The sequence below is a fragment of the Ailuropoda melanoleuca genome, chromosome 4 (genome assembly GCF_002007445.2).
Source record: "Ailuropoda melanoleuca isolate Jingjing chromosome 4, ASM200744v2, whole genome shotgun sequence".
Classification (NCBI taxonomy): Eukaryota; Metazoa; Chordata; class Mammalia; order Carnivora; family Ursidae; genus Ailuropoda; species Ailuropoda melanoleuca.
In genome coordinates, this window is record NC_048221.1 from 67,509,554 (window position 1) to 67,533,237 (window position 23,684).

At 38.4% G+C, this 23,684-nt stretch overlaps 2 protein-coding genes across 18 annotated transcripts in view; one reads left to right on the forward strand and one right to left on the reverse strand.

Annotated features, from left to right (window-relative positions):
* Positions 1–1,065: 1,065 nt before the first annotated feature.
* C4H2orf15 (chromosome 4 C2orf15 homolog) lies at positions 1,066–21,564 on the reverse strand. Of its 9 annotated transcripts, none has more exons than XR_004624833.1 (5): positions 20,971–21,174; positions 20,316–20,433; positions 15,164–15,257; positions 4,267–4,303; positions 1,066–1,780 (listed from the first exon to the last, which is right to left on the reverse strand). XR_004624833.1 is itself a non-coding variant. In XM_034659010.1 (4 exons), the coding sequence occupies exon 4, from the start codon at positions 4,231–4,233 to the stop codon at positions 3,958–3,960; it is 276 nt and encodes a 91-aa protein (XP_034514901.1). In that variant the 5' UTR covers positions 4,234–4,303; positions 15,164–15,257; positions 20,316–20,433; positions 20,786–20,963; the 3' UTR covers positions 3,341–3,957. The 9 variants fall into 9 exon arrangements, 6 of the variants coding, with proteins under 6 accessions (XP_034514901.1, XP_034514904.1, XP_034514903.1 ...); XR_004624834.1 differs by lacking the exons at positions 1,066–1,780; positions 4,267–4,303 and adding exons at positions 6,009–6,049; positions 6,810–6,968; XR_004624835.1 differs by lacking the exon at positions 4,267–4,303 and having other exon boundaries at positions 1,068–1,780.
* Positions 21,371–23,684, forward strand: part of TSGA10 (testis specific 10) — a 142,931-nt gene continuing 140,617 nt past the window's right edge. The window contains exon 1 of one of the 9 annotated variants that reach the window (XM_034659003.1): positions 21,371–21,497. Coding sequence is in view for 3 of the 9 variants with exons in the window: in XM_034659001.1 (XP_034514892.1) it covers positions 21,788–21,844 (57 nt within the window). In the remaining 6 variants the exon portion in view is untranslated. Of the gene's footprint in view, positions 21,582–21,681; positions 21,845–23,684 lie in introns of those variants that run through there. The other 8 variants (XM_034659002.1, XM_034659005.1, XM_019800428.2 and 5 more) reach the window with 8 other exon arrangements.

Sequence of the window (23,684 nt, forward strand, 5' to 3'; positions counted from 1 at the left end):
TCCTTTGGTTATTTTTAACCCCTTTCCTACTTCATCTTCTCCCCCCCCCCCCCCCCCGTACCTTCTTCCATTGACACTCAGACGTGAACTCTGACTCATCATAACCCTCCAGTGACCTCACTCCTTTTTTCCACCTTTCATCCTGCCTACTTCCCTTTAGAGCAGAGCTTCAAGGACTTGCTACACATCCAGTATCTGCTTCCTTACTTCCCATTCGTAATCAGCCTACTCCAACATTTCTTCTGTCCCCATTCCAACAAGTGTGCTTTTTCAAGGGGTGGGGGTCAAGGTGGTCAAAGGTATAAACTTCCAGTTAGAAGATAAATAAGTCCTGGGGATCTAATGTGCAGCATGGTGTCTATACTTAACAATATTGTCTTATATTTAAAAGGTGCTGAGAGATCTTAAAAGTTCTCATCACAGAAAAAAAATTGTAACTGTGTGGTGATGGATGTTAACTTATTGTGTTGTTTTGCATTGTACACATACATAAAATCGTTATGTTGTACACCTAAAACTAATACAATGTCATATGTCAATTATATTTCCGTTAAAAATAGAAATAAAGAATAAATAAAATTCTTTAAATCATTAAAGTATTCAGGGCTGATGAAGAATGAAGTCAGCTACTTATTCTCTAACGGTTGTGGGGAGAGGGAAAGGCCTTGTACTAGCAACTTTTCTGTAAATTTGACGTTGTTTAAAAGTAAAAGGAAAATAATATATGTTAGGTGTCTGACACTGTAATAAAGACTGTTATCGCCCCCCCACATGTCCCTTTACCCTTAATCCATGCATCTATTCTTCAGCTGCTGTGGGTGTAGGAGCTGTTGTGACCAGAGACACCTGAGTGATTCATGCTACTTCCCTGCTCCTCCAGCCTCCCTCTTTGGCTTTGTGGTGGCAACCAAGGCCAGACTGGCAGGCGGTACAATAATCTTACCCTTTGCCTCAAAGTGAGTAATGGGACAAACTGTGCTATCTGGTCCTTCTAAAGCACCCTGTGGATCAGGCCAAGAATTTATCTGAGCTCTCATCCTTAGCTGACTCCTGTTTCCCTATCTTGCTTCCTTCACTCCCTTACATGCTTTTCCTAAAGAACACACTCTCAAATATCATGTCCACCTGAATCCCTGTCTCAGGCAGCTTCTAGGGAGTCCTAATTAAGACAGTCACACACTAACTCAATCAATGAAAGCTTTTATTGTTAGCATCCATGACAACACCAATAGATGCAATACCAATGCATGTATAATAGGTATAATGCATGTATAATCCTTATTTTATGGATATGTTGTATTTAAAGTCTCCTAAAATCCTTATTTTTGCTGAACTACACTGTTTTATATGGGGAATTTACTATCTTATTAGAAACAACAGAATTCTGAAAAGTAGTCACTTTAAGATACCACTTGTAGGATTCTCCCAAAACACCTAAGTGAAGTTGTTGTGCTTATTAAACTTGTTCCATCCCACCTCTTCCAGGAAGTCTTTGTGGATTTCCCTTCTTGAGTATGCTGCTAAAACTATGGCTTAGATTGGATTTGGGTATTCCAATTTTCTGTTGTCTTAGCAGCAATGGTTCTCAGTGAGGGTAATTAATGTTTGCATTTTTTATAGTCTCAATGACTGGCGTGTGCTACTGTATTTCACATCCTGCAATGCAGGAGGCATCATGCACAATGAGAGGTCATCTCAAATTCAGCATCCAACATGACTATCAAATGTTCTGTTTGACACTCATGGAGATGAAAAACAAAGCTGTAACTAAGCCAAGGCCCTGTTAAAAAAAAAAAAAGAGAGAGTGGTTTTTGCTAAGGTTACAGTAACATTTCATATTGCTAGATTCAATGGACCTTTCTATCCTTGTCTGGCCTTTCAGTTGACTACCTCCACTGTAACAACTACTGTGGGCAATCTTGACATTATCTTGTCTTAGTTTTCTACTATCTCACTGCCAACTCCTCAGTTCCCTTTGCTAGCTCCCTCATGCTGAGTAGCTTCTAAATGTTTGAGTTCCTTAGGACTTTAGCTCACACTATACATTTATCTTAAGCAATCTCATTCATTCCCAAGGCTTTCGATACCATTTATGTATACAACTTCAAAATTCGTATTTTTAGTTCCATACATATAACTGTCTACTTGCCTTGGAAACTGGGTTATGTCCCAAAACCATGCTCCTAAGTTCAGTCTTTTCCCCAGAGAACCTCCATACATAGTCTTTTTAGCTAGAATTCCTTTCTTTTTCCTCACTTCTCACTTTCAAACCATCATTCTGTCCTGCTAACCTTCACCAGGACTCTATCCTCTTCTCAAGACCTTGACCATTAACCATCATCTTACTTGGACAACTGTGTCACTACAAAACCTATAAATAACATGACCTTAGAGAAAACTTCCGAGTTCCCACAATTAAAAATCAAGTTTATGTGTTATGTGTCCTGTCCCTCTGAACATTTTACTTTTTCTTCATGGCACATCATAATTTGTATCTTATATAATTACTGTCTGATGTTCTATCTTCCCTGGAAGACAGACAGTAAACACTATGATGGCAGTGGCTATTTTATTCACTACTATATCCCCAGCAACAAGCACAGTGCCAGGTTAGGTGAACAAATGAAAGACTTGAGTTTTTTCTTTTCCCAAAGAATTATGTTCTATAAATGATAAAAAGCATCATCCTATTGGCTGATGTCCCATTGAGCAATTTTATTTAGCTCTAAGCTCAATATTCCCTACAAACATATTACACTTGTATTTTTCTGATTTATAAAATATTGCTTCCCCTAAAAGAAGATGTCTTTTCATCTTTGTTTTTATGAATATTATGGAGATTACTCACAATTGGGCATTAGAAATAGCCAATAAATCTTAAAGTACAGGAAAATGTTCTAAACCTAAATAATATAGTTACAGGTCACTATATGTCCAGACACAAAATGGTTTTAATTTCATCTCACAATACTTGGGACAATACTGCTGTCTCGAACTACTAGACATTTCAGTAAGAATGGCAAACTGATATATATAAAACAATTTTTTTAACACTAGGTGTTTTCTTATATTAAATATTGGTAGTATAAAATGGTAGTATCTATAAGATAAACTATTACACTTGGAAATAACTATTTTGTAATTTTGAAATGAATTCAATGTGGGGGAAAACAGTTTTAAAAGGATGATTTAAAATGTGAAATGTTGGGGCGCCTGGGTGGCACAGCGGTTAAGCGTCTGCCTTCGGCTCAGGGCGTGATCCCGGCGTTATGGGATCGAGCCCCACATCAGGCTCTTCCACTGGGAGCCTGCTTCTTCCTCTCCCACTCCCCCTGCTTGTGTTCCCTCTCTTCGCTGGCTGTCTCTATCTCTGTCGAATAAGTAAATAAAATCTTTAAAAAAAAAAAAAATAAAAAAAAAATAAAATAAAATGTGAAATGCTTCTCAAGGTATGTAATTTACTGGTCTTTTGCAGAGTTTACCTGAAGTGATCTTTTACAGAACAGAAATGCAAAAATGCAGCAAGATAAAGTACCCTAAAGCAAAATCCCTAACTAGAAATCTTACAAAATCAGTACACCACAAGTAGTGTGAAATACAGATGTCAAATTGTTTGGGCACTGTTTTTTGATCACTTGTTAAAGAAATACATTATAATTAAAATATTTTGGTACCATTTAAATACTGTTATTCAAAAATTCTGATTTTTGACAAGAACAGAATGTAATACCAGAGAATTTTGCTTTGAATTTTAGAAAAAATTTTTTTCCCTAAAACATTAACTTTTTTTAATATGTATCAAGAAAGTGCAGTCTAATGTGATTCATAAATAGTGAAAAACAAGCAATTGTCTTCCTTCATTTTGTTAGGTTTTCCTAATAAGGTTAAGTTCTCATTCAACATGCTCACTTAGTCAAAAGCAAATTCTGGTTTCTTTGGCAGTATGTACAAATAACTTCATTCCACATCTGTCATTTCTATTCCATCACTTTCTTTAACATATACCACAGAACCCAAGGTTTTCTCTGAAAGAGTTCCTGAGCAAGTCTCTTTACTTCTTGTAAAGTGTTCTTGGTTTGTGTCTTCTAATCTTATTTTCTTGGTGTTTTGAAATAATTGAGTCACTGGTTCCAACTTGGTTTTCTTAGTCCCTTGCATCAAATGATCATCCACTTTTGAATCCATATGCATAGCAGATACCTGAGTGGCAGATTTACTAAGGGAAAATCCCATTAGGATGGTTGAATAAATACAGTTTGCAGGTACCTCTTTAAGTAGTGGAAATGTTTCTTCAACTTGATTGCTTGGAAAAGAAATAATAACAAGTGAATACAGTGGGAATTTCAACTAATCTCATGGCAATGCTTCTTTTCATGAAACATCATGATGGTGATGCTAAAAATATAAAAAAAAATTGCCTTCCATCTCTGTGTTCACATTTTCTTTGTGGGAGAATTTGCAGGTTCTACAGATTCTCTGCAAGTCTTTTTAAAAAGGAATTTACCAGATTTTATGCTTTATCACATTTCAGAAAATAATAGAACTCTTCTACTTAGTCCTTTATATCATTTTTCCTATCAAAAACTTTTCATAAATTATTAATGGCTTAAAGAAATAATTACCGAAGGCCATTCTACTAGATGTTCTGCCCAAAATAAAGATGCCCAAACAATTGTAAACATTTACCCACCTGCTAACACACCATCAAAATATACAAAGCAAATACAGAATTGAAGGGAGAAATAGACATTTCTTTAATAATAGTTGGAGACTTCAATACTCCACTCTCAATAATGGATAGAACAACTAGACAGAAGTTAGGTAAGGAAAGAGAAGACTTAACAAATTAAACCAACTAGATTTAACAAACATTTACAGAACACTCTATTCAACAACAGCATACACATTCTCCAGTGCACATGGGACATTTTCCAGGATAGACTGTAAGTTAGGCCACAAATTAAGTCTCAGTTTATTTTATTTTACTTATTTATTTTAAAAATTTAGTTTTTTAGAGAGAGACAGAGAGAGAGCAAAAGTGCTGCGGAAAAGGGAGTGAAAGAATCCTCAAGCAGACTTCCCACTGAGTGTGGGAGCCTGATGTGGGGCTTGATCCCAGGACCTTGAGACCATGACCTGAGCTGAAATCAAGAGCTCGCTGCTTATCCAGCTGAGCTATCCAGGCACCCCCAGTCTCAACTGATTTTAAAAGATAGATATCATACAAGATATCTTATCTGACCACAGCAGAATGAAGGTAGAAATCAATAACAGAAGTAAAACAGGAAAATTCACAAATCTATGCAAATTAACACACTCTTTAACAACCAATGGGCCAAAGAAATCACAAGGGAAATTAGAAAATACTTATAGAGATGAATTTGAACAAAGTTAGAGCATTCAAAACTTATGGGATGCAGCTAAATCAGTGCTAAGGGTGAAATTTATAGCTGTAAACACATTAACAAAACAAGACAGATCTCAAATCATCAATCTAACTTTGTAACTTAAGGAACTAGAAAAAGAAGAACAAACTGTACTCATAGTTAGCAGAAGGAAGGAAAAAATAAAGATTAGAGCAGAGATGAATAAAATAGAAAAATAACAGAAAAAACAATGAAACCAAAAGTGGTTCTTAAAAAGATCAACAAAATTGACGAAACTTTAGCTAGATGGACTAAGAAAAAAAAAGAGAAGAATCAAATTATTAAAATCAGAAATGAAAGTGGGGCATTACTACTGATGCTACAGAAATAAAAAAGGATTTATAAGAGAGTGCTCTGAAAAGTTGTATGCCAACAAATTGGTATTCTAGCAGAAATGGACAAATTCCAGAAACACAAAACCTACCAAGACTGTCATGAAGAAACACAAAATCTGAATAGAGGGGCGCCTGGGTGGCACAGCGGTTGGGTGTCTGCCTTCGGCTCAGAGCGTGATCCCGGCATTATGGGATCGAGCCCCACATCAGGCTCCTCTGCTGGGAGCCTGCTTCTTCCTCTCCCACTCCCCCTGCTTGTGTTCCCTCTCTCGCTGGCTGTCTCTGTCTCTGTCGAATAAATAAATAAAATCTTTAAAAAAAAAAAAAAGAGAATCTGAATCGACCAATGACTAGTAAGGAGATTGAATCAGTAATCAAAAAACTCTTGACAAAGAAAAGCCCAGGACCAGATGGCATCACTGGTGAATTCTACCGACATTTAAAGAGTTAATATCAATATTTTTCAAACTTTTCCAAAAATTGAAGAGGAGGGAATACTTCTTAACTCATTCTGTGAGGCCAGCATTACCTTGATACAAAAGCCAGGCCAAGACACTACAAGAAAACAAACAAACCTGTAGACTAATATTCCCAATGCACATCAGTATAAAAATCCTCAACAAAATACTAACAAACTGAATTCAGCAAAGTATTAAAAGGATTATACACTCAGACCAAATGGGTTTATTCCTAGAATGCAAGAAAGGTTCAATATATGAAAATTGATCAATATATCACATTACAGAATGAAGGAAAAGAGTTACAATCATTTCAATTGAGGCAAAAAAAATCTGATAAAAATTCAACAAACTTTCATGATAAAACCAACAAACCAGGAAAGGAAGGAAAATACCTTAAGATAATAAATGCCATATATGAAAAACTCACAGCAAATATCATACTCAGTGGATAAAGCTTTTCCTTTAAGATCAGGAATAAGGCAAGAATGCCCATTTTCACCACTTCTATTCAACATAGTACTGGAAGTTCTAGCCAGAGCAAAAAGAAATAAAAGGCATACAAATTGGAAAGGAAGAAGTGAAATTACCTTTGTTCACAGATGATATGATCTTATATGCAGAAAACTCTAAAGATTCCACAAGAAAAAACTACTGGAACTAATAAACGAATTCGGCAAAATTGCAGGATGCAGTCAGCACACAAAAGTCAGTTGCATTTCCAGCCAAGAATACTTTATCCAGCAAGGCTGTCATTCGGAGTAGAAGATAAGACAAAGTTACCAAGACAAAAAACAAAAACACAAAAAAACAAAACAACAACAACAACAAAAAACCCTACAGGAATTTGTGAACACTAAACCAGCTCTACAAGAAATATTAAAGAGGACCCTTTGAGCAGAGAGAGCGCCCAAAAGTAACAAAGACCAACAAGGAAAAGACATAATCTACAGGAACAGTGACTTCACACGTAAGACAACGGCACTAAATTCATACCTTTCAGTAATTACTCTGAATATAAATGGACTAAATGCTCCTATCAAAAGACATAAGGTCTCAGAATGGGTAAAAAAACAAGATGCATGGATGTGCTGTTTACAGGAGACTCATTTTAGTTCCAAAGACACCTCCAGATGGAAAGTGAGGGGGTGGAGAACCATTTATCATGTTAATGGACATCAAAAGAAAGCTAGAGTAGCCATCCTTATTTCAGACAAACTAGATTTTAAACCAAAGACTGTAATAAGAGATGAAGAGGGACACTATATCATAATAAAAGGGTCCAACCAACAAGAAGACGTAACAGTTGTAAATATTTAAGCCTCTAACTAGGGAGCAGCCAAATGTGTAAATCAATTAATGACAAAATTAAAGAAACTCATTGGTAATAATACAATAATAGTAGGGGACTTTAACACCCTACTGAATACAATGGACAGATAATCTAAGCAGATAATCAACAAGGAAACTAGGGCTTTGAATGACACACTGGACCAGATGGACTTCACAGATATATCTGGAGCATTTCATCCTAAAGCAGCAGAATACACATTCTTCTCAAGTGCACATGGAACATTCTCCAGAACAGATCACATACTGGGTCACAAATCAGGTCTCAACTAGTACCAAAAGACTGAGATCATAGCATGCATATTATCAGACCACAAAGCTATGAAACTTGAAGTCAACCACAAGAAGAAATTTGGAAGGACCACAAATCCATGGAGGTTAAAGAACATCCTGCTAAACAGTGAATGGGTCAACCAGAAAATGAAAGAAGAATTTTTAAAAATACATGGAAGCAAATGAAAATGAAGACACGACAGTTCAAAACCTTTGAGATGCAGCAAAGGTGGTCCTACGAGGGAACTATATAGCAATACAGGACTTCCTCAAGAAGCAGAAAAGACTCAAATACACAAACTAACCTTACACCTAAAGGAGCTGGGAAAAAATCAGCAAATAAACCCTACATCCAGCAGGAGAAGGGAGAGCAGAAATCAAAGATATAGAAATCAAAGAACTAGAACAGATTAACAAAACCAGGAGCTGATTCTTTGAAAGAATTAACAAGATTGATAAATCCCTACCCAGACTTATCAAAAAGAAAAAAGAAAGGACTCAAATAAATAAAATCATGAATGAAAGAGGAGAGATCACAACCAACACTGAAGAAATGTAAACAATTATAAGAGAATAGTAGGAACAATTATATACCAATAAATTAGGCAATCTGGAAGAAATGGATAAATTCCTAGAAACATACAAACTACCAAAACTAAAACAGGAAGAAATAGAAAACCTGAACAGACCCATAATCAACAAAGAAGTTGAGTCAGTAATCAAAAATCTCCCAACGAACAAGAGTCCTGAGCTGGATGGCTTCCCAGGGTAATTCTACCAAACATTTAAGGAAGAATTAACACCTATTCTTCTGAAGCTGTTTCAAAAAATAGAAATGGAAGGAAAGCTTCCAAACTCTATGAGGCTAGCATTACCTTGATCCCAAAACCAGACAAAGACCCCGCTAAAAAGGAGAATTACAGGCCAATGTCCCTGATGAACATGGATACAAAAATTTTTACCAAGATACCAGCTAATAGGATCCAACAGTACATTAAAAGGGTTATTAGCATGACCAAGTGGGATTTATTCCTGAGCTGCAGGGGTGGTTCAACATCTGCAAATCAATCAATGTGATTAAAGAGCACATTAATAAAAGAAAGGATAAGAACTGTATGGTCTTCTCTATAGATGCAGAAAAAGCATTTGACAAAATACAGCATGTTTTATTGATAAAAACTCTCCACTGTGTAGGGATAGAGGGAACATACCTCAGTATCATAAAAGCCATCTATGAAAAACCCACAGCAAAATCATCCTCAACGGGGAAAAACAGAGCTTTTCCCCTAAGGTTAGGAACATGACAGGGATAGCCACTCTCACCATTGTTGTTCAGCATAGTACTGGAAGTCCTAGCCTCAGCAAACAGACAACAAAAAGAAATAAAATGCATCCAAATTGGCAAAGAAGTCAAACATTCACTCTTCACAAATGTCATGATACTTTTTGTGGAAAACCCAAAAGATTCCACCAAAAAATTGCTAGAACTGATACAGGAATTCAGCAAAGTTGTAGGATATAAAATCAACGCACAGAAATCTGTTGCATTTCTATACTAAAAATAAAGCAGCAGAAAGAGAAATCAGGGAATTGATCCTGTTCACAACTGCACCAAAAATCACAAGATACCTCAAAATAAACTTAACCAAAGAGTTAAAAGATCTATACTTTGAAAACTATAGAATACTCATGAAAGATATTGAGGAAGATACAAAGAAATGGAAAAACATTTCATGCTCATGGATCGGAAGAACAAATATTGTTAAAAATGTCTATGCTACCCAAAGCAATCTACACATTCAATGCAATTACTATCAAAATACCACCAGCATTTTTCACAGAGCTGGAACAAACAATTCTAAAATTTGTATGTAACCAGAAAAGACCCCAAATAGCCAAAGTAATGTTGAAAAAGAACAGTGGGGTGCCTGGGTGGCTCAGCTAAGCATCTGACTCTTGATTTCGGCTCAGGTCATGATCTCAGGGTCCTAGGATCACGCCCTGCATTGGGCTCCACACTCGTGGGGAGTCCGCTTAAGGATTCTTTCTCTCCCCTTCCCTCTGTGCACTCTGTCTCTCTCAAGTAAATAAATAAATCTGAAAGAAAGAAAGAAAGAAAGAAAGAAAGAAAGAAAGAAAGAAGAAAAGAAAGACAAGAAAGAGAAAACCAAAGCTGGAGGCATCACAGTTCTGAACTTTAACCTGTATTACAAAGCTGTAATCATCAAGACAGTAGATACTGGCACAAAAGCAGACACATAGGTTAATGGAACAGAATAAAGAACCCAGAAATGGACCCTCAACTCTACAGTCAAGTAATTTTCGACAAAGTAGGAAAGAATATCCAATGGAAAAATGACAGACTTTTCAACAGATGGTGTTGGAAAAATTGGACGGCCACATGCAGAATGAAATTGGACTACCTTCTTACACCATACACAAAAATAAATTCAAAAGGGATGAAAGACCTAAATGTGAGAAAGGAATCCATTAAATCCTAGAGAACACAGGCAGCTACCTCTTTGACCTCGGCCACAGCAACTTCTTGCTAGACAGGTCTCCAGAGGCAAGGGAAACAAAAGCAAAAATGAACTACTGGGACTTCATCAGGATAAAAAGCTTTTGCACAACAAAGGAAGCAATCAACAAAACTAAAAGGCAACCTATAGAATGGGAGAAGATATTTCCAAATGACATATCAGATAAAGGGCTAGTACCCAAAATCTATAGCAAATTTATCAAACTCAACACGCAAAACCCAAAAAATACAGTCAAGGAATGGGCAGAAGACATGAACAGACATTTCTCCAAAGAAGACATACAAATGGCTAACAGACATGTGAAAAAATGCACAATATCACTCAGCATCAGGGAAATACAAATCAAAACCACAATGAGATACCACCTCACACCTGTCAGAATGTCTAAAATGAACAACTCAGGAAACAACAGATGTTGGGAAGGATGCGAAGAAAGGGGAACCCTCTTACACTGTTGGTGGGAATGCATGCTGGTGCTGCCACTCTGGAAAACAGTATAGAGGTTCCTCAAAAAGTTAAAAATAGAGCTACCCTATGACCAAGAACTGCACTACTACATATTTATCCAAAGGATACAAACATGGTGATTTGAAAGGGCACCTGCACTCCAATGTTTGTAGCAATGTCTACAATAGCCAAAATATGGAAAAAGCCCAGATGTCCATCAACAGATGAATGGATAAAGAAAATGTGGTGTGTGTGTCTAGGGGTGTGTGTGTGTGTGTGTGTGTGTATATATATATACACACAGATATAGATAGATATATATATATACAGATATAGATATCTATCTCTATATATTACTCAGCCATCAAAAAATGAAATCTTGCCATTTGCAACAATGTGGACGGAACTAGAGGGTATTATGCTAAGTGAAATAAGTCAGCCAGAGAAAGACAAATACCATATGATTTCACACATATGTGGAATTTAAGAAACAAAATAGATGAACATAGGGGAAGGGAAGGAAAAATAATATAATATAAAAATAGGGAGGCAAACCAAACGAGACTCTTATCTCGGAAAGAAACTGAGGTTTGCTGGAGGGGAGGTGGTTGGGGGAATGGGGTAATTAGGTGATAGGCATTAAGGAGGGCACTTGATATAATAAGCACTGGGTATTATATGCAACTAATGAATCACTAAATTCTACCACTGAAACTAATAATATATATATGGTAATTAAATTGAATTTAAATAAAAACATTTTTTTAAGTTGCATTTCTGTTCCCCAACAATGCATAATCTGCAAAGGAAATTAAGAAAACAAATCCATCTACAGTAGCATAAATAAAACAATAAAATACTTAGGAATTAACCAAGGTGAAATACTTGTATGATGAAAACTACAAAACACCACTGAAAGAAATTAAACAAGACATAAATAAAACATTTCCCATGTTCTTGGATTAGAAGACCTAATATTTTAAGATGTCCATATTACTCAAAATGATCTACACATTCAGTGCAATCCCTATGAATATCCCAGTGACACTTTTTGCAGAAATAGAAAAATCCATCCAAAAATTCATACGGAATCACAAATAATCAAAATAATCTTGAAAAAGAATTAACAAAGCTGGAGTGCTCACACTTCCTGATTTCAAAGCTTAATAGAAGGCTACAGTAATCAAAAGAGTGTGGTACTGGCTAAAAAGCAAATATATAGACCAATGTAACAGAATAGAGAGCCCAGAAATAAACCCTCAGATATATGATCAAATGATTTTTGACAAAGATGCTTAAATCATTTGATGGAGAAAAGGACAGTTTTTTCAACAAAAGGTGCTGGGGAAACTGCATACCCACCTGAAAAAGAATGAAGTTGATCTTTACCCAACACCATATGCAAAAATTAACTCAAAATGTATCAAAGACCTAAATGTAAGATTTAAAACTATAAAACTGGACACCCAGACAGCCAGTACCCATCTATTAATGTGGAATCCAGAGTCAGAAAAAGCTTTAAAAAATCTCAAGAAGACCTTGCTCAGTGTCCCAGCTTTAAAGGGAATGGCCTTGGGTGTTCTAACACAGGCACAGGGACCAGCTCAAAAGCAAGTGGGATATTTATCAAGTGCTTATTAGAGCATGTCTGGGAAGGCCTGCATACAGTGATTTTAGCCACTCCAATAGTAGTCAAAGTGCCTAAATTTGAAGCCTGGATCCACCATTTCATAGTCAACCCTGGTCCCCAGTGGGGCCTAACAACAAGGAACTGAAAAACCTCTGTGAACCCAGAGAAGACCTCAAATTAGTCTTGAAGCGACAAGACACAGATAAGTCTTCTTAAATGTTACTTTCCCTATATCCCATCAAAATCATAATCCTTACTGCATTCCTTTTGCCCACCCTCTCCTCACAGTATGTGGGGAGTTCACTAGAACATCCCCTATGTCTCGCCGACCCCTGGCTGTCCTCGGTCTTGCATTGTGCTTTGCGTCTTGCCTCCTAAATGCCCTAACCTGCTTTATATCTTCCAGAATAAAGGTCATCAAACTCCAAATGGTGGTTCAGATGGAGCCTCACATACAGGTCAAACCAGACATCTACAGGGGACCCCGTGATAGACTGGGACAAGAGGAACCCTGACTGCTGCCCCATCCAATGCCCCTGACCAGCAGGAAGTAGCTATGGTCGGTCGTCGCTGTTCTTCCCTAATAGCAGTTAGGGTTATCTCTTCAGAGGGGGGAATGATGAAGGATAGCTGGAACAAGGGAGCAGGGACAAGGGGCCCTCCCGCCCTAAGAGGAAACCACCCTTAAAGGGATTTTACACCACAATGAATGTACTTAATACACTGAACTGTACACTTAAAAATGGCTAAGATGGTAAATTGTATGTATATTTTACCACAGTACAAAGAAAAAAAAAGAAAAGAAAAAGTCCAATAAAGATATAGTACCTCTTAGTACAGATGCCCAATCTGTCAAGAGATATGAGTGTCCAACATGGAGGGAGGGCTTGGAAAGATTCTAAAAGGAGGGGAGCATAGGTCAGGGTTGGGCTTTGAAAGATGGGCAGGAACTTGATAAGCAGAATTGACCAGGATGGCAGAAGGGACCAGCTTCCTGGCACAAGGAAGACAGTGAGGACTTCTGAAAGCCCAGTGCTTGTTAGAGAACAGTGATGTACTGAAGATGCTTCAGCAGTAACGTGAGATCTGGAACAGACTCCAACTTGAGAATGAGAGCACTTAACCACTTTTTTTGAAATTATTATTTCTTTAGTATTTAGGCACTGTGGTATCTTTTATGAATTTAGAATTTCATTCCCATCAAGCTCTAATCATTTATTGACAGAAGATCTCTAAAGATACCATCCTGAAACTTTGTTATCCATGTATGCGATTGATGATCAGTGTTTATAACAGAACAGAGTCCTGGGCCTGTTGCAGTATCCTAAACACACTAGTTACTCAAAAGTTGTTAATGTAACAGTTAGGAAATGGCTTTTTAGGATTCAAATACAATGTAGCTAAATTTTTAAAAGCTCTCTCTGATGATATTCTAAAATGTAGGTATGCCCATTTCTTAGATTTGGAAACTGAAGGTGAATTTTTTTCTCATCAAATATATATCTAATACTATCTTCAAATTAATAAAATTGAATTTATTCTATTTTTTGGTCTGTCCTCTTTGATTACTTAAAAAGAAAGTCTTTCTGTTAAAAATGTATAACTTGAATCTAATCATGAGGAAGCAATCAGATAAACCCAAATTGAGAGATATTATATAAAACAAATTAGCCTCTACTCAAAAATGTCAACGTATGAAAGACAAAGAGAAACTGAAGAACTGATCCAGACTAAAGGAGGCTAAAGAGACATGATTTCCAAATGCAATGAATGATCCTTATTTGGGGAGGTAGGGGAGAAATGTAGTATAAGGGCCATTTCTTAGACAATTGGAAAATTTGAATATGGATGGTTTATTAGATAATAATATTGCATTAATGTGAAATGCCCTGAGTGTGGTAACTGTACTGTGATTATATTACTGAATGTCCTTGTTCTTAGGAGATTGTTGAAATAGGGGTAAAGGATCATATCTACAACTTAGGTTCTTAGGAGATTGTTGAAATAGGGGTAAAGGATCATATCTACAACTTGCTTTCAAATTATCTAGCAATAGATAGATATAAAGAGAAAGTAAAATGTGCAAAATGTTAACAGTTGTTGAATCTAGGTAGGAAAGGATAAAACATTGTTCAGTGTATTATTCTTGTTAAGTTTCTGTATGTTTAAAACTTTTTCAAACGATAAAGTTGAAAAAAGCTAAAAGTAATATATAATTGACCCTTGATCAACACAGGTTTGAATCACATGCATCCACTTATAACCAATTTTTTTCAATAAATATACATAGTAATGTAAATGTATTTCCTCTTATGATTTTCTTAATAACCTTTTCTTCTCTCTAGCTTACTTATCGTAAGAATACAGTATATAATACATATGACATACAAAATATATTAATTTTTTATATTATTGGTAAGGCTTCCAGTCAGCAGTGGGCTATTAGTTCAGTTTTTGGGGAGTTGATAGATATATGTAGATTTTGGACTACATGGGCAGGGGTTTGGTGCCCCCAACCCCTGCATTGTTGAAGGGTCAATAATAGTAACAAAACTCTGTAAAACAACATATCGCATTTGAAATCAACAATGGTAAAACAATGGTAACATACAGAATTCTCAACTAGCACATTAAATTTCAGTTTAATAGAGGGATTGAGGAGGAACCAAATACAATAGGGTAGATTTAGCCCTTTGAGTCTCACCTTAACTTGTCTGGAATCTTGAGGACATGAAGGGAGAACAAGTGTATTTGGGGCCTCTTTGGGCTGGCATTCAGATTGCCATTCAAGAAGAAATCTTGAATGCATAAGGAAGAAAAAATTCCATTAGAAACCAAATAAATTTGGACATACACAACAGGAAACTTGCCTTATCATTAAGATATGCTACAAAATCAAAGTAAAAAAAGAAGTGTAAGTTTAGTACAGGTGCAGGAACAAATAAAGGACCAATAGAACATGACAGAGTTCCAATCTGGACCTAGTTATGTGCCGGAACTTCACATATGGTAAGAGTGGCACCTTACAACAAAGGGGATAGAACAGACTAAGTTTAGTAGGATAGTACTGTGAATACCGGCTCATGATGGGGAAGACAATAAAGCAGGATCCCTATTTTATATACAAATAAAAGTGGACTCCAAATGCAGTAAAGACATAAATGTGAATCACAGAACTATAAATGCAATTTAAAAAATGTAGGACAGGGGCGCCTGGGTGGCACAGCGGTTAAGCGTCTGCCTTCAGCTCAGGGCGTGATCCCGGCGTTATGGGATCGAGCCACATCAGGCTCCTCTGCTGTGAGCCTGCTTCTTCCTCTCCCACTCCCCTGCTTGTGTCCCCCCTCTCGCTGGCTGTCTCTATCTCTGTCAAATAAATAAATAAAATCTTAAAAAAAAAAAATGTAGGACAATATATTTGTCACCTTGGGTGGAGAAAGATTTCTTGAATAAAAACTAAAAGGCTTAGGGGCGCCTGGGTGGCGCAGTCATTAAGCGTCTGCCTCTGGCTCAGGGCGTGATCCCAGCATTCTGGGATTGAGCCCCACATCAGGCTTCTTCCTAGGAGCCTGCTTCTTCCTCTCCCACTCCCCCTGCTTGTGTTCCCTCTCTCGCTGGCTGTCTCTGTTAAATAAATAAATAAAATCTTTAAAAACAACAACAACAAAAAAAAACTAAAAGGCTTAAACAGTAGGAAAACAGATGGACCTGATTACTCACAATTAAGAACTTCTATTCAATAAAAAAACTATAAACAAAGTTAAAATGATGGAGAGTGGAAGATGTGCTATATAAAGCAGACAAGGGATTTACAGCTAGAATATAAGAAGAATAACTACAAATCAACAAGAAAATAGGAACTCCGAGAGAAAAATGGGCAAAGGATAGAAAGACATAATTCACAGATTGGAGAATCCCTAATATATAATGAGTACATAAAGAGATGTTCAAACTAACTGGAGTCAGAGAAATTCAAGTTTACTACCATTAGAATGGCACACTAGAAAGGTGGATAATAACATGGAGAATTAAGGAGAATACAGGATGATGGGAAACCTTGTGCATTGCTGGTAGAGTAATTTTTAGCTCCTATTTCATATTCCACATCCAATCCTTCAATGAATCCTGTTTCTGTTTCTATTCTTGCCCAACCCTTCCCATTGTTATGTTCTTCAAACTGTATCTGGAATGAGCCTTTTAAAACATAAGCCAGATCTCATCGATCTTCTGCTCACCACTCTGCTCTAGGTACTTTCCATGTCAGAGTGAAAGCCAAATTCTCTACATATTCAGTCTCCAGCTGTGGTAGGCAGAATAATGGTTCTCAAAGATGTCCACATCCTAATTCCCAGAACCTGTGAATATGTCACATGGCAAGGGGAAATTAAGGTTGCAGATGGAATTAAGGTTGCTGGTCAACTGACCTTGATGTGGAGAGATTATCCTGGACTCATCACTGGTTATCAATGAAATCACAGGGGTCTTCATAAGTGAAAGAGAGGTGGGACTGTCACTGATAGAACGATGTAATATGCGAAGGACCTAACTGGCCATTGAGGGCTTTGAAGATAAAAGGATACCATGAGCCGAACAAAGCAGAAGCTGGAAAGGTAAGAAAATGGATTCTCCCCGAGTCCCCAGAAGGACTACAGCCCAGCTGACATCTTGATTTTACTCTAGTGAGACCCACTTTGGACTCCTAACCTCCAGAACTGTAAGATAATATATTTGTGTTGCTTAAAGCCACCAAGTTTGTCGTAAATTGTTACAGCAGCAATAGGAGACTAATACACCAGCTAATATTCTGTTCTCTCCAACTCCTATCTCTCACTCATTCTGCCCCATTACCTCATTGCTGTTCCTAAGTATATGCTATGCCAATCCCTCTTCTGCTTTAGGGCTCATGCACTTACAGTTCCCTCAGTCTGAAGTAATTTTTAAATTGCAAACCACTGTTATAAAACAGGCTAAACACATGGTTTTTAGATAGTGCACAAAAGGCAGTGCTGAAGAGTAATCCCTGAGAGAAAGGAAATAAACGAGGTGAACCCTATGAGTGCTCACTGCCTGGAAATTTCAGGCTTCTGCACAAGGAGGGGGAACCCAAAGTATGTCTAGTTATTTCAATGAGTTGGGAAGACAGGAGTTCAGAGTCTGTAGAAGCCAAGGTCACTAGAACTTGTGGAGAGAGGTGCAATGAAAGGAAGAGCTCCAGAGATCAGCAGAGGATTCCCCACAATTCTTTGGCTGGGTACTAATCAGGAAACATACGTGTAAGGAAACTACTGGGGCCTGAGAAAAAACCATCAAAAAGGAGAAGGCCGAATAGTTCGCAGAGCTTCCACAGGGCCAAGAATGGAGTTCCCACCAGCCTGAGTGTTAAGAACTCCTAACACAGGAGGCATTGAACAGAGTCCTCAAAAAGGTACTGGCCTCAGAAAGGGGCCAGATTGGCCCTAAAGAGTCTTTTGGACCCAACAAATCTTAAAAGCAAGCTCCTAAAGCATCGCTGTCCAACAGAACTTTCCTCAGTGATTTAAATATTCTCTATCTATTGTCCACTATACTAGCCACTAGCCACATGTGGCTTTGGAATTTGAAATGTACATAGTGCAAATGAAATTTTAAGTTTTATCTCATTTTATAAATATATTTAATATTATATATTCTCAATATTATACATAAATATTTAATATTATATAATCTTATTTAATATTAATAATTTAAGTTTTATCTAATGTTATTAATATGAATTCAAAATACCACATGTAGCTAGTGGTTACTATTTTCAATAGAGCAGCTCTAAAGGATACAACTTTCCAAGTAACATTACTACATTTCAGAACACAGCTTAAATATATTTAAAGAAAAACGAAAACAAAGACTTCCAGCACCCAACAATGTAAAATCTACAATGTCCGGAAGCCAAAAAAAGTAACCAGGCATGAAAACAAGCAGAAAAATACGACCCATAAGCAGGAGAAAAAAAAATTAGTTAATAGAAACAAACCCAGAAATGACACAGGTGATAGAATTAGTACACAAGGATTTTAATAACAGCTATTTTAAATATATTCTGTATTTTCAAGAAGGTAGAGCAAAGCATGAGCATGATGAGGTTAGAAATGGAAGATATTAAAAAGAATTAAACTTCCAGAGATGGAAAAAAAAGTCTGACATAAAAAATACTGTGGATGGGGTTAACACCGTCAAAGGAAAGAAGAGTGAACTTGAAGGTATATCATAAGATGTATTAGAATGAACAGAGCAGCAGTTAGCTGTGAAACAACATCAAGCAACTTAACATATGTACAATTGAAGTCCCCAGTTTTTTTCTTAGGGAACCAAGGAGTTATAAGGAAAAAAAGACAAAATAAAGGTTTTCTTTCTTTTTTTTTTTAAATTTTATTATTAGAGAGAGCGCCGGCGCACACGCGCGCGCGTGAGAGAGAGAGAGAGAATGAGAGAGAGCGCGCGCACGCACAAGTTGGGTGAGGTGCAGAGGAAGAAGCAGGCTGTCTGCTGAGCAGGGAGCCTGACCCGGGGCTTGATCCCAGGAGTTCAGGATCATGCCCTGAGCAGAAGACAGAAACTTAACCAACTGAGCCACCCAGGCACCCCCAAATAGAGGCTTTCATGGTGAAGCTTGTGAAATGATGGGGGAAACTAAGGGAACAGAAAACACAAACCTTAGAATTAGACGCGAGTGTCTGTCACAGCGGGAGAGCACAGGTTCTATAAAAGGATTAGTTGGGGCAGGATGGAGCACTTAACCACTCTTTGGATTTCCATAGAGGGAAGAAAAGTTTCACTTTCTTGAGTTGGGGGACAAAGTCGTTAATAGGAAAAGAAACGAAAATCTTCCTGCTCTGGTTTGGCCTTAAAATGTCCTTTTTCCTACAGTCTTTCCGAAGAATCTTCAGTAACATCTAGGTGGTGCACATAAATGCTTAAGCTTTTCTTATTTTTCCCCTAAGGGAAGTATTTCCTACCTTCCATATTAGTAATCCCCTCTTTCCTCCCAAGTCTTCAGCTCTGAGAGTTTTGAGGTTCCTACATTTTTCCCTTTCTTTTCCATAATGCTAGATAATGAGAACCTTTTATTCATTATGATCTTAGTATCTGAAGAGGTAATAAGATTACACATTTTTTTCCTAAAATAACTTTTTAGGATGGTCTTTGAGAGTTCATGCTTCATGGTTTTTTTTTTTTTAATTAAAAAAATTTTTAAAAAGACTTTATTTATTTGAGAGAGAGTGTGTGTGAGAGAGAGAGAGAGAGAGAGAGAGGATGAAGTGGGGGGAAGGGCTGGGAGGGGGGTGGAGAGGCAGGCTCTGAGCAGGGAGCCCCACACTGGCCCAGGACCCTGAGATCATGATCTGAGCTAAAGGCAGACATTTAACCAACTGAACTACCCAGGCACCCCCATTTTTAAGTATTTTTAAGTAAGCTCTACATCCAATGCAGGGCTTGAATTCACGACCCCAAAAGCAAGAGTCGTGCACTCTATCAACTGAGCCAGGCAGGCACTCCAGTTCATGTTTCTTTTTAACTTTTTTTTTTTATCAATTAGGCATCATTATATTTCAGAGGAAAGGTACCTCTTGGGACCTCTGACTTTTTGTTTAAAACAACAAGAACACTCAAGTTAATTCTTTAGTCTAGCTATACTTACAAAGTATATGATAGCTCAAAATAAATGCTACAAACTAGATGTAATGGCACAAACAATGGTGAAATCACAGCAGAGATGGGGAAAACATATGGCACTTATAATTAAATGTACTTGTATGAAGAAATTTGTTCTAACATGTGTTTATAACTGCCAATAATATATTGGGGGGAGGAGTACTCACCTGGCAAAAACAGGAATTGTTAGTCTCTTCAAATATGAAATTACTTTCGAAATACAGAGGCGCAAACTCTATCAAGATCATCAGAGAACAGCTATAAAAATCTAGTTACCTATTTCACCTGTAGGAAAAGACAAGCAGAGAAAGCCCTTAGAATTCAGAAGCCCTTGGGTTCTTTAAGACAGTATATTTAATATTAAGAAATGTTTAAAAACGGTATTTCTTTTCAAGCCGGGCTCCTAAAATTTGGCAGAGTAATGCAGTCCTCATTCTTTTTCACTAAAAAGCTAATATCTTCACTTTAAGGTAATGTGGTTAATTTTAACATAGTTGGATGGCCAAAAATATTACACGGGGTTAAATTAAAGGAGTAGTCCAAGACTGAAGGCTCCTACTCGGGAGAAGACAAATGTAAATGGTATTAAACAGGGAAACACTAGATACAGTATTAAATATCAAGTGAGATTGTATACCCTTTCCACTTCTGTTTTTCTGGAAAGGGGTCTTGGAGAAGAACTGGCATGTGAAGAAGGAATACCAGTCAGGAATCAGCGCCTTTTCATTGCTAGTCCTGCCACTTCACGATTCAGCCATGACTGAATCATGCAGAGTTGACTGGGTCGTGGGTCCGCTGGCTCCCCAGGCTGCAGGCGCTTACCCGAACAGAACTGCTCTCTTCCGAGAGGATGCAGCAGCAGAACCCGACCTGCGATACTCCCTGAAAACCAGCTCCTGGCTACGGCAGGTAGAGCTCAGCAACCGCCCAGTGCCCAAAAGCAGCTCTGGGGCGTAACAAGTTCACTGAAAGTAGGTCCAAAACGGTACCGTATCCTAGGAAAAAAATGCCACAAAGCTGCAAGAGCGAAGCAGCAGGTGTTCTAGAGCTGAGAGAAGGCGGCAGGAGATCCAGCCCTGCGCATGCGTATTCTATTCAGGTGCGGCAGCCGCAGGCCGGGAATAAGAATTAAGTGGTGAAGAAGGGGGACAGCGGCTGGTTACTAGGAGACGGGACGCTCCGGTGGGACGTCTAAGCGCTGCGTGGGCGTACGCCTGCGCGGCGCGGATGGACCAGGAAGAGGCCTCTACTACGCGCGCTGTAAGGCGGACAGGTGGACGGACGCGTCGCTACCTGCGTGGGTGCGCACGCACGGCTTGTAGTCCCAGCGAGGGGGAGGGTCGAGCCAGGTACGCGTGCGCACGGGAACTCGGGGCGCGCGGGACGGAAGCGGAGCGAAGGCGCCGGGGAGGTGGAGGACGAGCCCCCCTCAGGTACAGAGCGTGAGGGCGGGGCTGACGGCGGCGCCGATCGGCGCTAACCGCCTCCGCCTCCTTCCCTCCGGGTCCCGCCTTCCTCTGCCTCCCCCGGGGTGGGGCCAGGTGGATTTGTGGGTCGGAGGGGAGGGGAAAGGGGCGGAGGATGGAGACAGGGAGGGACCTGGATCCCTGGTGCAGGCCAAAGCCTGCCAGTCGTCGAGATGAGCGCCGGGGAGGATGACCGGGCGAGAAACCCGGGGAGGGACTCGGAGCTCCAGGTAGAGGCAGCAGGGATGCGCCGGGTTGGGTTAAAGCAGTTTCTGTATCGGAAGGCCCTGCAACATGGCGGGTGTGACGGGGATTAGGGGCTGTGGGTCATCTCTGAGGCGGGAATTTACTGCTTGACCGGCTGTGAGGGACGGTAGCGGGCGGAGTTGCGGTCCAGGGAAGCCCTCTAGGAGCAAACTTTGCCGCTGTTGTCGTTTCTTGGGCGCTCAGGGTTGAGCCCAGTTCCTATGGTGACCGCTTCGCTTCCTGCCGCAGCTGTCCGCTTGGTTGTTGGGGGGACTGTTCTGTTTAGAAACGCTTGAAGTGGAGGTGAGGAATTTGGACGTCAGAGATTTGGGAGTTCAACCTGCTCTTCCTGACTGCCAGCCTCTCACTTCTAAGCCTCTTTATAGACTTTGGGAAGTGAAGGGCCGAGATTATGTAGGTATTTGCATGAAAATCTCATATAATTTCAGTAGAAATTATACACAGGAAAGGCAGGGTAAACTGGTTTTTGTTTGAAAAAATATTTGAGACTAAAATTGAATAACCGCAGCGATTATGGACCTGATACCTAAATAGGCATAGAAATACATTGTTATTGTTTGTTTTTAAAGTTAAGTCAAGGATCATGGCTTCAAGAAGGATTTGCACAGATGACATAACCACAGTGTTTTCCATCTTCCATTCCAGGCCCTTATATCGCAGGATATTCCTTGTTTTAAATTTCCTCCACTGGTTTTCAGCACTTAAAGTACCCCCTCCTTTTTTTAACCTGTAAGGAAATAAATAGAATTATAATTGGTTTATAACTAGAAGAAACTACGTTAGTTAGAAACATAAATGGAAAGTGTCACATTCAAAATCTGCCTTCAGGATAAAACTGATTCTTGTTTGTATCTTAATTGCTCAAGGAACTAAACCATTCAATTTTAATTAGTGAGAAATAAACTAGGAAGGTATATTAATGAAATATTTATTGTAAACAATAAACTTTGGCGTTATTTAATGGCAGCTTCCAAAATATATCTTATATTGTTTATTGTCTGAAAAAAATCACTGCTTATAGTCCAGCATATAATCAGATGTAGAGATTCCGTTGGCTCCTTTTCTGTCTTCTTTTTTAGTTGCTTAGATCAGTTTTAGGGTAATTTGCTTTTAGAGTATTCCATATACAGAGACAGTTTGAGCGGGTGTTATTCATTCTCTTTTCTCATCACATGCTCCCTCTTCTTCGCAGATGTAGCCACCATTCTGATTTCTCTGATAACCACTTCCTCGCTTTTCCTTAGAGTTTCACCATCTTTGTATGTGAACATGCACATTCTAGTTCGGCTTGTTTTTGAACTTTATGTAAATGGAATTGTAGTAAGTATTCCTTTCTAGTTTGCTTCTTTACTCAATGTTATGTTTTTAAGATTTATCCTTGTTGGTTATAGTTAGTTTGTTGTTTAGTGTTTACCTACTCTACTATTAAGGTTTTTACAGTTTTTGGTAAACCCGAACCACTGCTGTGGACTTTCTCATACATGTACCCCATGATAATCTTTTGAATTGAGCTAGTTAGTAAGGTGGTTCTATTTGTCTTAGTTATGGGATTAACATCAGTTTATTATTAATATTTTTTAGCTTAGGAAAGCCTTTTGAAAACAACTCCTTAACCCCGTATGTTTCTTAGAGGTCTTGATAAATGATACTTTTCCTAAGGCCATTGTTTTATGCTCTTTTAAAAAGACAAGTGATTTCTTTACAGAATACTGTGGATTGAAGAGAAGTAAGGAGCTTAAAATTGGATGGATAACTGGAGAGATTATTTCTTTTTCATAAGAAAGGTTAATAAGCATTGTGTCT

What these genes read in the sequence shown, in the direction of transcription:
- C4H2orf15 (XM_034659010.1), bottom strand. Translation starts at nt 4,233, where the DNA reads ATGGGATTTTCCCTTAGTAAATCTGCCACTCAGGTATCTGCTATGCAT.